Source organism: Phocoena phocoena, chromosome 8 (assembly GCF_963924675.1).
Source record: "Phocoena phocoena chromosome 8, mPhoPho1.1, whole genome shotgun sequence".
In the NCBI taxonomy this organism is placed as follows: Eukaryota; Metazoa; Chordata; class Mammalia; order Artiodactyla; family Phocoenidae; genus Phocoena; species Phocoena phocoena.
The window spans coordinates 94,088,064-94,102,005 of record NC_089226.1 but is presented as its reverse complement, the minus strand read 5'-3'; the positions used below and the strand labels follow the sequence as shown (position 1 = coordinate 94,102,005).

The window sequence follows — 13,942 nt, the reverse complement described above, 5'->3', positions numbered from 1 at the left end:
CCTACGATGGCTTTCCACCAGATCATTTCGCAACCCCCGTGTAAAATCAATTTGATTTCTTAAAGGCAAGGATCCAATTCATCTTCTGTGATAAACTTTACTCAGTGAATGCCTGTTGAAACAGATGGATCCTTTCCTTTGCATTCTTTGTCTTTATCTAAGGCTCCAGCTACAACTGTGATCGTGGCTGCTAGGTCTACAGAGAGAGGTGTGAACACCTTGTGTCTGTATCATTTACTAACTAATTATGTAGCCTCATGGCACTCAGTTTCTTTGGATCTCACTTTTCATGTCAAATGAGGGGGGGTTGGTCTCAATTAATTTTAAAGTACTGAAATTCTCTGACTCTTTGAATCTAATTTTTCCTGGTCATAACCAGTATCTCTTTTGATATGATTTTTACCAACACACTTAAAAATTCCTTTTACAGTACCTCTGTGGTATATAAATTTCTTCTTTAATGGATGGCATGTACTAACCTGAGTTAATACTGTGTCACTTGCAGATATCCAAACTAGAATTAAGTTGATGACCCAAACTTCATCCCTCTTGAGTTCTATGCTGTCTGCCCTAATTCTCTGTAATCTTCTAGGATTCTGGTCTGGTTTGACCACCATCACTTCCATACCTGACACACTCAGGGGCACACTCCCACTGTAGCCATCAATAAGTAGTTTAAAGGTTTTAAAGGGGAATTTTACTAAAATAAAGCAATTAAAACATACAAAACCACATGTAAAATGCATTACAAAGAAAGAGCCTTGCTACAAAGTAGCTGCAAAACAAAATGGATTCCTAACTTCAGTGTCCTCATTTGTAGGATGGTGGGAGGCTATCGGAGTTAAATGAGCAAACATATATCAAGTTCTCATCCAACACCTGACACATAACATGGAAGCAATAAACATGAGCTGTAAACCCTGCCTAAAGCTGGTCATGGAGGTTTCTTCACAGAAGTAGGGTCCCTGGGTCTCCCCTTTGCAAAGCTGTGACTCCTTTGGATCTCTTCCAAACTCAAAGCTATTTTGCAGAGGAAGGATGACTGTGAAGCCCTAAATTTAGCAAATGACCAAGCAAGCCCAGCTCTTTGCAACAGGTTTTCTTGGAAAGCTTAGCCATCACTCAGGCTTCTCTCAGGGAGGAACAGAGCTTAATTACCATCTGACACTTCACACTATTTCAAATGTAAGGACTTAGCAACACATTTCTCAATACAAATGAAGACATCTAGTATATCCTAGTGGAACCCCACTCAAACTGGAACACAGCTGGGGCTAGAGGACACAGCCTCTTCCTCCAAGGGCAAGGGTGGGGGCTGACATCTTATAATCACTTTCTAACATGCCCAAGTCCCTCATACATCCACTCTCCCAGTAAGAACAGAAAACACCAGAGGATGGATGGGGTCTTGCTGCATGAAAGTCCACTGATTTGGGCTCTGAGAGCATAAAGCTTTAGGAAGGTATTCCCGGGAATATCCTAGCAACTCCATCGCCCCCTCAGAACAGCAGGCAATTGAGTTAGTGATGGTGACTCAAGCAGACTTTTTAATCCTGATGTAAAGGAACCACACAACCCTGGAGAGGGAAATAAAAAGGGAATGGAGTGGAAAAGGCCTCCACCACCAGATGACTCATGCTCCACCGTTTGACTCGCCTGGCACATTACTCTGTCACTAAGACATGGAGGAGAGGCTCATTAGTCACTTTAATGAATTTTTCAAAGTAAGGATTCTCCCCTATAAATAACCATGAGCTCTGTTGCTCTAGTGTTTGTGTGTGAGCTTATGACTCACCTTTCTACCATGCCAGGCAGTACCAACCACGTCATCTGCAAAAGAGACAAACAAAACATCAGTGAGGATGCAGGCTACAGAGAGAGTGGAGAGAACTCACCCACACAAACAGGGAGGGAATCATGAAACCACTCGCCACTTCTACAGACAGCAGTTATTTGATATACTCTGTATAATTTGCCGGCGGCAAGCGTGCTAAAAAGGAATCAGATGAAATTACTGGAGATAATACTGTAAATATTTTCAGTGAACTTGGCTAAAATTAGTCTTGCCTGAAATGTAACAGTGACATGCAGATCTTCAAACAATTAAGGCTTTATGGTGAAATCTATGTCTCCCAAAATACATTCTCAGAAAAGGACATATGTTATCACAAGAAATATCCTGCCTACCAAACTTACTCAAGCTTTTTAATCTCAAGAGATAAAATAACCTTTTCCTATCAAAAATGCCTTTAGAAGAATGCCATAAAGTGACATGTTGGCAGGTATTAGGTCTATCTTCACATTTATTTCTCTTGTTGCTCAAGCTGTGAGTAAAATGCATCCTTAAAGAAAGTTGAAGTTATCTGTCATCTCAAATAACCAACAATGAAAACAAGGACACCAGAATTTTGATTTTTTTATTTTTATTTTTGGCCACACTGCAAGGCATGCAGGATCTTAGTTCCCAGACTAGGGATAGAACCCACACCCCCTGCAGTGGAAGCATGGAGTCTTAACCACTGGACTGCCAGAAAATTCCATGGACACCCACATTCTTAAAGGACTTCATAGTTGTTGACTACATACATATACTATGACGAGAGAAAGTACTTTTAAACTCTGTTTTAAGATATTATTAACTAAGAAAAGTTAAGACATCCACTGGCTTAGTCAAGGCCACATCATAGTTAAGTACTGAGGTTGGAGTATGAACTCTGGACTCCAGAATATCATCAGTTCTCTAAGAAACAAATGCTGTTTTGTTACAGAAAAGTTTGCATGCATGCCAACCATAGGAATTTTAAGCTTTCTATCTTGAATAATGTCTTAATTAAAACAGCACTCTGACGAGCAGCGGATTTTTTTCCTAGAAATATTTTGAAGAAAGGAAATGCATCCAGACTTGACCAACGTAGAATCTGCTCTGGAGTACTCCCAACCCAGATATCAACCTTGGGGCCATTGCGTACACTTCTCCAGGAAGAACACGAATTCAAACTGACATGCGTCATAAAAGGTAGACTAACACACCACCAACTTCTAAACAGACAAAGTGGTGTCTTCAAAGCCTAGGGGAATCATTTCAACAGAAGTATCTAGATTTGGTCAAATCTTCCAGATTAAAAAAGGAGAGACCCTAAGAAAGAGTTTGGCCTGAAGCGTCCCCTATCTCCCTCCTACATATACATATAAGTATGCGCTTACATATAAGTCTGCACTTGCGTTTTTTGGGTTTCTTTTGTTTGTTTTTGCCTGCGCCACACTGCATGCGGGATCTTAGGTCCCCAACCAGGGATGCAACCCGTGCCCCCTGCAGTGGAAGCGCAAAGTCTTAAGCACTGGACCGCCAGGGAAGTCCCTCTATGCTTCTCATATTAAACTCATCTTCATAGAAGGATGGGGCAAAGAATGCCAAGTGTCTCTCAACATTCATTCTTTCCTTAATATAACAACTGAATTTTCAGTTGGATATGCCGGCCATAAAAACTGTATTTTCTGCATTCTCTCTCACAGGGCATGTGGCCCTATAACTACGTTCTATCTGATAAGATGACAAGTAATACATGCAATTTCTTGGTCAGGCCCTTAAAGAAGGAAAAAAATACATGTCCTCCTCTGTGCCTGTTCCTCCTCTTGATGGCTAGAAAGTAGATGTGATGGAAGGAGCTAAAGCAGCCATCCTAGACCCCAAGGTGAAAGCCATGTGCTAATGGTGGCAGAGCTGTGAGATAAAGAGAGGCAGGATCTCTAATGATTGTGGAGCTCTTATGCCAAACATTGCTTACCCACCTAGCCTTTTATCTAACAGAGAAATAAATTTCTATTTTATTTAAGCCATTACTAAACCTCTGCTACAGCAGCCAAACCAATATTCTAACTGACATAACTGACCTTGTGAGTTGTTAAAGACCAACCAGTGTTAACATTTTATGACTTAAAAGAGAAACAATCCCCAAAGCAAACTCAATCAGAAATTCTGCTGACAGCCCAAATGGCTTCAATATTTTATAGTTTGTTAAAACACGACCCTATTTCTTCGCTCTTCTAGGTCTGCTTGACTCATGTCAGAATGTGCCCACTCACCCTCAGACCAAACGGTATGCAACTGGGCTTCCCTGGTGGCACAGTGGTTAAGAATCCACCTGCCAATTCAGGGGACACAGGTTCAAGCCCTGGTCCAGGAAGATCCCGCAAGCCACGGAGCAACTAAACCTGTGCACCACAACTACTGAAGCCCGCGTACCTAGAGCCCGTGCTCTGCAACAAGAAGCCTGTGCACTGCAACTAGAGAAAGCCTGCGCACAGTACCGAAGACCCAACACAGCCAGAAAAAAAATAAAAGAAAAAGAAAGAAACCCCCCAAACTGTATGGAACCAAGTCAAAGAAAAAGCTGAGTTCAAAGTTTATCCTTTCAACACAGTCAGCTCTTCTCTTTTCAGATTAAATAATAACTCTTCAAATCGGCTTACATGTTTCCTAAGATTTATGTTTTTATAGGAGTATAGGAATCACTCCACATGTAGCAATAGCTGCTGAATGTTTAAGGCAATGTGGTATGTAGTCAGGCCAAAGAGCTAATCCTAGCCCTTCCACTTCCTAGCCATGTGACCTCAAGTTTGTTTCTTACCCTCCTCTGCAGTCCTTATGTATTAAATGAAGAAGGCATCTACATCACAGCTTATTATATTCTGAATTTCATATAAGGTGATGAACATAACGGACCTAGCACAGAGCGCACCACGGAGTAAGCCCCTGAAAGGAAATTAAGTCCCTTATTGCCAGCGTGCACTCTTTTTTCAGGACACAGCACTACTAAGTATGTAGGCCTCCCTTAAGTATGTTGTGCCCAACACAGTTTAGAGCCAAAAACAGTGACACATTTTGAGGTCCTCCAATTCAACTCACCACACAGAAATTTCTGGACGGTTCCAGCAATTTTTTAAAGTGCCTCAATTGGGAGCTTCTTAGGGTAAAAGAATTGTTCTAAAATTAGAGTGCCATGATGATTGCAAGATTGTGTAAATTTACTAAAAACCATTCAACTGTACACTTAAAATGGATGAATTTTAGAGTATATAAACTATCCCTCGATAAAGTTTTTTTAAAAAATCTCAATAAGCATATGGACAAGAATTAAAGAACTGGAATCACAAAATACATTTGATGTTACTTTATCAGACACAGGAAATAAAACAGCTCTCAAAATGCTCTATGCATTATCAACTCATGGCCTGGAACAATGCGAAGTAATAAACAGGCATTCTTCCATTCAGTAGAAGACATGTTAGTTACTTGAATCAGGGTTGGGTGACGGGGGCTCACGACTGAGCAGGAGAACAGATATTTATATAAATAAATCATTACATGACAATGCTATGACTGGGACAACAGGAGTAAGGACAGAGGGCACCAACGCTTAGGAGAGGGACTAGTTACGACCGGGGAAACAGGTAGAGCTTCACAGATTACGGTTCAGTTAAGTTCTGAAAGAATAAATAAGAGTTCACTAGGCAGAAAAAAAATTCTAATCAAGGGAATAGAATGCAAATAGCTGCAGGAAATTACAATATGCTATAGAATTAACGCATTTAAAAAAAGTTTTTGTTGAATGGATGAAATATACAAAGAAGTAAAAATATGTGCATCCTATCATGCAATGTGCATATCATACTACGTCACAGACAGCTTCCCATGCTAGTATTACAAGCAGGTGTACATCAGGCATGGTAACAGTTGTGGAGGATTTTCTTTGTGAGGATAGATTATATGCATTCTTAGCCGTATCTGAAAACATTTTTTTATTTAGTACATTTCATCAGGGGACCATAATGCTTAGCTAATGTATTATAAAGAGGTCCCCAAGCATTTTGTGAAAAGAAGCTATTATGCAGTTCCCCGAAGTCCGGAGATCACTAGAAACAGGATGAGGAAGGAGAAGACTGATAATAAAAATGTTCTCACCTAGGAGTAGGCGTGTGTGTCTGTGTGTGTGTGTGTGTGTGTGTGTGTGTGTGCGCATGCACAAGCGCATTTGCAGTAAGGAAATGAGACTTGTTAAGTGCAGAGTAGATAAGTAGAGTTGACAGGGGTAGCCACTAACTGTTCAGCTTTCCTACACAAAAGGAGAGAAGGGATGGGATTTGTAGACACTGATCAATCTGGAGAACTACCAGGAAAGTCTACAAGATCTGCTGATGGATTCCTTTATTCTGACCAGGGATCTCAGTACCATTTGAATATTTAATAAGCAGTCGTGCAGAGTTTTAAAGTTCAACTCAGGTTTTTCCCCAAGATATACATTTACACATTACATATTATGTACACATACATACAGTCCAATAAGAAATATCACCTTAAGCTGGGATATTAAGGGAATACAAATGCACACATTGGGAGCTATTTTTTCCTTACACTGTGCATGTCATATATTAAATGTCTTCTTTCTGAATGGCAAAGATTATACAGGAAATGATCAGAGACGAAATAAAACCCCATAAGATATAATCTGACTTACAAAATTATATCAACAGCATGCTAAACATTAAATCAGTCTTGATGGTCATCAATGTGTGGACATCTTCAAAATATAGTCTTTTTTCTCCCCATCTCACTGAGATATAATTGACATATAACTTTTTATTAGTTTAAGGTATACAACATAATGATTACGATTACCACAATAAGTTTAGTTAACATCAAAAATATGGAACACCTCGGGCTTCCCTGGTGGCGCAGTGGTTGAGAGTCCGCCTGCCGATGCAGGGGACACGGGTTCGTGCCCCGGTCCGGGAAGATCCCACGTGCCGCGGAGCGGCTGGGTCCGTGAGCCATGGCCGCTGAGCCTGCGTGTCCAGAGCCTGTGCTCCGCAACGGGAGAGGCCGCAGCAGTGAGAGGCCCGCGTACCGCAAAAAAAAAAAAAAAAAAAAAATATATATATATATATGGAACACCTCACAAATCTGCATGTCATCCTTGTACAGGGCCATGCTGATCTTCTCTGTATCATTCCAATTCTAGTATATGTGCTGCTGAAGCGAGCACTAAAATATATTCTTTATACAGGTGAATTAAAACTCAAGAAGTTTTAATAACTTAACCCAAAGGAAGAAGCAGTGTTTTCAGTACCTGGCTATTAAAGGGCCAGAAGTACTTGTTGGAATGCTCAATGGCCAAATGATTCATCAGCAAAAGCAGAAATCCAGTCATGAAAAAGTTATATTCTTTTGCACTGTTCATTGGTTTCTCCTCTTAAATTGTGACTCTACATTATTTTTCCTTGCCATAAAATAGACCATCTTCTCGGATCTATCAAATGTAACAACACTGAAAAGCCTAAGAAGAGTTAACCTGAAATCTGCCGGCTTTTATAAAATTGATTAATGCCTTTATTTATACTTAAATTATCTTTCCTTCTACTCAGAATATACGTCATAATAAATTCAATTTCAAGCCTTCTTTATCTGGCTATGTGTATACAAGTAACTCAGTATTCTGTGTTTAAGTAGAGAGGCTTCACTACGTTAACATCAAATTAAATTCTTTTTATTTATTTTTTTGCGGTACGTGGGCCTCTCACTGTTGTGGCCTCTCCCGTTGCGGAGCACAGGCTCCGGACGCGCAGGCTCAGCGGCCATGGCTCATGGGCCCAGCCGCTCCGCGGCATGTGGAATCTTCCCGGACCGGGGCACGAACCCGTGTCCCCTGCATCGGTAGGCTGACTCTCAACCACTGCAACACCAGGGAAGCCCCTAAATTCTCTTTAACATCAAGTTTTACAAAGGATATTTAAATTAAGCTATTAGTATCCTCATTTTACTTTATATGCATCAATTGGTATCTTGATATCTGGTTATTCATACCATACACCAAGTGTTTCTGTGAAATCTCACTATCTATCTGAACTCCATCTCACAGCCTATAGGCTGTTTCTGGAGTTAACTCAATATGCTCATTTTAGGCCATCTGTAGGTGATAATTGCTGTACTAGGAAAATGTTTGTTCCTCTTAAGATACCGCTAAAATAAGGTTACCATAACTTGTAAGTTCAGTGGTTGAGAATATTAGAAAACTAGTAGTAAACATGACTTCTTGTTTTCTTCTATGTTGAGGCTGTTTCCAAAAGTATACAGCGAACAATTTAAATTTAATTCTTTCCTAAAAAGTAGATAAAAGTCCTCTAATAGTACCTCTACAACAATGGGAGCTTTAAATTCTTGCAGAAGAAAAAAAACAAATGTTTCCTCTCTATGTATACTTTTTATGACCGTTTCAACAATCCTTACCACAAAAAAGTCCTAGATGTCTAAAATCAAAGGGAGAAAGGTCACTATATGTTATCTCATACCAAGATATCACATCACTTTGTATGCAAGCCGGCCATAGAGTATACACATATACAAAGATAAATGAGTCTTCACCAACAATAGCTCAATTTACAATTCCTCTTAGAGACACCACATATTCTACTCAAGAGTGAAATATCTACTGGTATTTATTGCCACAACTACGTATATCCTGGCTGGGAAATAAATAAGAGTCTGATTTACTTCATACAAAATCAAAATCAGTATTATTAGATCATTCAGTTGAGATAAGCTGACTCAAAAATGCATTGGCTTGATGAATTGGGAGATTGGGATTGACCTATATACACTAATATGTATAAAATGGATAACTAATAAGAACCTGCTGTATAAAAAAATAAATAAAAGTTTTTTTAAAAATGCATTGGCTGGCCTAGAAAAATCCTTGCAGACATTATACTAAAATGTATCCATTGTAGTATTCTGGAATATTTATCATATTTTTGGCAACTGCTTGCATTGCTTTTGTAATTAGAAGAGCACCCACAATCAGTGTCATTTCTAAAAGAAATTAACATGAATAAACTTTTTTTCTTTTCATTTCTTTGGCATCAGTAATCAAGAGTTTGTAGAAGGAACCTTATTTTATACTCAAAAGCCAATCCGAGTTTCCCACTTTTTAGTTTGGTATGAAAACTGATAACACAAGCAAATTATGCAATTATTTCACAAGCAAATAATTTCTTTTTACAAGCAAATTATTTTTAAGATTAATTTTATTTAAGATTTATTTTTTCAAATATTATAGGTGTACAATTGCCCAAAACAATGTAAGTATAATCTAAACTTTGATAGTTATTACAAAAAAAGTAAAATTTTATGAGGAATATATATATATATTTTTAATATCATGTAACCTGTGGTGTTTGGTCATATTTTGGAGAGAACAGTATGGAGAAAACACTACTGTATAGTGTTCAAAAAGATAACTAAAAACCCAAGTGAAAAGATTAAAATTCAAGATACTTTAGTAAAATAAGAAAACAAATACTGACACCTGTATCACCATTATATATAAATAGGAAGTGTAACAACTTGCTGTAGAATCTGGGCAAAGCCCCAGGAATCCAGGCTATTAGTACAAATAATTAGGACACCACAAATAGCCATTTTGTCCACTTCTGCCCTGCCCTCTACCCCAGAGAAACCTGCTTGGAGTAAACAGGATCTGAATTCAAGCAACTGAAAAATGAACCCACACAAATTAGAAGGAAACAGATGCAAGTGCCTTAAGCAAATTTTCAACTGGAATCATTAGCAGTAATTTTAAAATCACAGTATAATAGCGAAAAGAATTACGTAAAGTAACAACGATGTTACACTATGCCTGTTTTGGAGAAATGAGGTGGTAACTCCACTGAAGTCACACTAGAATGACACAGCACACATTTCCTTTGACAAACGGTATAATTTGAGCTCTGTGGTACCAAGAATACAACTTAATTGAAATTCTTAGAATCTCACCTGTATGGCTAACAGAATACTTACTGCACAGGGGGTGAAAAGCTTAATAAGATAAAGTTTTTAGAGTGCTTTGAGATCTCTGAGCATTGTTTGGTTTTCTTCTCTATTAATGTTTAGGTCTTTGTGGAAGTTGTGAGCCCTCCTTGCCATTTCCCCTCACCCCATATTACTTAACCTGAAATTCAGCCCCACGCCACAAAAAACTTTTCCTTTTAAAATAAATTCTGGTTTGATTTTGTTAAAATAATTAACAAAAGAAAAAGAACTTTCCAGAACAGAGAACTGAATGCCAATTAATTATAATGAAACTAAAGCCATAATTTATAAACTCTAAACAAAAAGAACAAACATACCATCACATACTGGTTTTCTAAGTTTAGCATTTTATAATATGCTAAGAGTTTCTATTACTTACGTTTTCCCCAAATAAGCTGACTTCTCCAAAAGTGACAGATTTAGGTAGGAGAAAATAATTCCTAAAGTTCTCAAAGAGATTTTTAGATTTTCACCCATTTATAAGGCACTTCTCCTATAAACTAGCTTTACTTGGAGCTGGAAAGGACCTTAGAACCAATCTCCAGCTACTCCCTCATTTTTTAAGATGAAAACTATGGAAAGAGTGGTTGTCATGTAGTTTGGCAAACCCATCATTTTGTGGTTGTGCCTGAAGCAGCCCATTCCTATGAGACTCTAAGGGCTAAATGTGCCCCCAAATTTGGAAATTTTTAAGAGCTTAATGATAGCTGCTTTCAAGTGGATTAAAAGACTCTAGATATTAACTTGGAATGTCTTCATTCTGAAAAGCCTTGTGTGGGGGCAATGGTGAGGGTCATATTCTCCTTCCTACAGTTTATAAATTTCCTACTGTTGTTAACTTGAATTCTTGGGGCAGAGTCGGGGGTATAAATTCTTAGCATAATCCCTAAATTAAATACAACGAGACTGCTGAACAGAGATTCTTCTGATGGATTTCCAAATTAATACAGGGCTCCCCCTACTGGTCACATGCCAGTGGCAAATCCATGTAAGAAAAAGTAAACAAGCGCTTCTCCTGTGCTTTTTCATCCATCTGTCCATCCATCCAAACATTGATTATTATTGTCTATCCCATGGGCAGGGCATAGCATTATGGCTAAGTGACGTATAATGAATACATAGTGGTATTATGAGAAAAAAACTGACTTTTCAAAGGCATGCAAAGGGCCTCATACTCCAAGTGATTTGATTTCAGATAATCATAGGGATGGAAGAGATTGATTTAGTCAAAGCCATTCAAATTCTTCAACTCAACCAAGCAAGCAATGATTCAGTTTGAGCAGATTGAACACTTGGAGTTACTGAACAGGGGAACAGGTACTCCAATGTCTAAAAGGTCCAGGTGGGTAACATAAATGAGTGCATAAGTCAGACTAGTGGGGACTGTGGTAATCTGGAGAGTGCAGGCCTAACTACTCAGCATGCTTGGCTGTTACTCAGCTCTAATCACTTGTTGCCATGCAGCAGTTCAGGTCTATGTTACCCTAGTCTTAGATTTTTCCCAAGAGAAGCTAGAAATTTGGGTGTGAAATGTCCCAATATGAAAACACAGCTGGAGCCAACCAAAATATGTTGGTAGGCACATCCAGCCCAGAGACAACTGATTTGCAACCTCTGGCCTAGAATCAGAAGGGAACTCACCTTTTATCACTGGGGATAAAAAGTGAGCTGATTTGCAAAATACTTAGGAGGCTGAACTAACTAGCCTTGATCAGATGTGTGTGTGCATACATGTGCCTGCGTGTGATGTCACGTGTCCCTTCTCCATGTTAAACATCTCTAGTTCTTTCAACCACTCCTACTAAGACATGGTTTCAAGTTTCCACTTTGGCTGATTATCTGATGAAGGAAGAACTAAATTCTGATCCCCTGCTTAATACTCCTCCTTCCCATTCCCAACTAAAACAAACAAAACTCAGTGGTACTTCACTGTAAGTGGAAGTTGTTAATAAATTTTTCCTTGGGTCACACCTCCACCCACCTCCTTCTCTGCTCTAAGAAAGGTAATAAAGAAGGTTGGGACATCCCCTCTATTTGTCAGAATGATGGTCTGGAAATCTCCTAAGGGATCCATGTGTAGGAAGGGCCACTCCCTATCGTACGCTGTATTCACCAAGCCCAGTTGCAGCTTCAGGGCCCAGTACCTTCAGAAGACTTAGGTAAACTGTGGGAAGTGCAGGTAATATGGTTTGGGCCATGTTCATTTGAAAAGGAGTGTAGAGTCTATGGGGTCTTGAGGTCCTAAAACTGTCTGTCATTAAAGCAATCAAAGATAGTCAGGCCTAGAGAAGGAAGGCAACACCGAATGTGGCAGATGTTAAAACAAGTGATCTCAAAACAGTAACAAACAATGCAAAGAAGATCTGCTTCACAACCTGTCTTTGGATTGGTGCTCAGTGTGCTAAGTGTTTGAAAGTGGACTTGTATATACCTGTCTCTGGAGTTGTGGCACGTTCCCCATTTTCCATGATTTCTCTAATAATAACCAATAGCAATATAACAATTTCATTTGCAAACTCTCCATATTCTGAGATGGAAACCCCTTCCAGGCATAAAACTGAAACTACTGTAGAAGGGTGTAGCTCAATAACTGGAGGGTTAATTATCTCTAAACTCCGGGCTTCCCTGGTGGCGCAGTGGTTGAGAGTCTGCCTGCCAATGCAGGGAACGCAGGTTCGAGCCCTGGTATGGGAGGATCCCACATGCCGTGGAGCAACTAGGCCCGTGAGCCACAACTACTGAGCCTGCACGTCTGGAGCTTGTGCTCCGTAACAAGAGAGCCCGCGACAGTAAGAGGCCCGCGCACCGCGAAGAAGAGTGGCCCCCGCTTGCTGCAACTAGAGAAAGCCCTAGCACAGAAACGAAGACCCAACACAGCCAAAAATAAATAAATAAATGAATAAATTTTTAAAAATTATCTCTAAACTCCATCACTTCTGGTCTGAAGGTCATTGTTCCTGAGGCGAAATAAGCCTTACCTTAGATTTTAGTCACAGAACATCTGAAATCACAAGGAAAAAAGCCCTGGCTAGGAGGACCTTTCTTCCAATTGAAGGCTGATCTACCTGCCATATCAGTCACCTATGTAGAATTTCCACACCACTGCTCTCCTCACCTTGGCACGTTCCTGCTCTGCAGGGAATAAGAACAAGACTAAATTTAACCCTGAAGGTATTAAGAGCAAAACTGTAAAGCAAGCAACAAGGCTTCTAAATACCCCTTGCGTTACCTCCACTAACCTGGTAAAGGGAAAGCCCAGTTAAGCAGTCACTGAGAGAGAAGAAAGGAATAATCCTATATCATTGGATAAGATGAAAAGTGAAATAATCAGATGGAACTGGGGAGACAAAGGCCTGGGAGAGCTAATCTGGACTCTTTAATTGAACAGCAGGGGTCTACAGTCACAACTACTCTTGTTAATATTTCTTCCTCAATATTCTGGGGACCACTCATCGCCACTTCATCTGCTGATGACCTGTAATTCCCTCGGTCAGGATATTTCACTTCTGTAATTCCTCTACTGGAATGGGGGACTGATACGATTTTTATCATCTGACCTATTGATACAGGATGGGAACACATGGACCAAGCACTAATCCTGGACCTGAAGGAAGGTCAAGCCAGGTCATTCAGTACTCATGAGGCAGCACAGGCTTCCAACCAGATGCTGGGCCCTACCCAGGAAATATCTCCAAACCCAAGGTCACAAGGGCAAGCTGACTTTTCCAATCTTTCCTGGCACACTTCTCAGGATGGTCAGCCCCTATCATGTGGTTTGGTGAGGAGAAAAAACTTGGACCAATATTGATGGTGAGAAGAGGTTGTTCTCTTTCTCATATAAGCCTTTTTCGATACATTTATTAAGGCATTAGGCTGCAGACATCCATGCCCTGGTTCCCCACATATCCAGCCACCAGAAAACCTTGTAAGATTCTAGAGCCAGACTAATTTTCATCTTTTAAGTTACCCCAGGGCTCCAAACAGCCACTGATACTGAAAATGTAGCCCTGGCCCTGCAACATAACACAGTCAACTAAAGGACAACAGGCACAATTCATCAAAATATACTATAGGGCA

At 39.8% G+C, this 13,942-nt stretch overlaps 1 protein-coding gene and 1 non-coding gene across 2 annotated transcripts in view; both read right to left on the bottom strand.

Moving 5' to 3' along the window:
- The window catches only part of HSD17B12 (hydroxysteroid 17-beta dehydrogenase 12), a 161,368-nt gene that overhangs the window by 21,163 nt on the left and 126,263 nt on the right, over positions 1-13,942 (bottom strand). The window contains exon 7 of the mRNA XM_065882706.1: positions 1,796-1,830. Within this exon, the coding sequence (XP_065738778.1) occupies positions 1,796-1,830 (35 nt within the window). The remainder of the gene's footprint in view (positions 1-1,795; positions 1,831-13,942) is intronic.
- LOC136127717 (U6 spliceosomal RNA) lies at positions 6,938-7,043 on the bottom strand. The gene has a single exon (XR_010656171.1). It is a non-coding gene; the product is annotated as a U6 spliceosomal RNA (small nuclear RNA).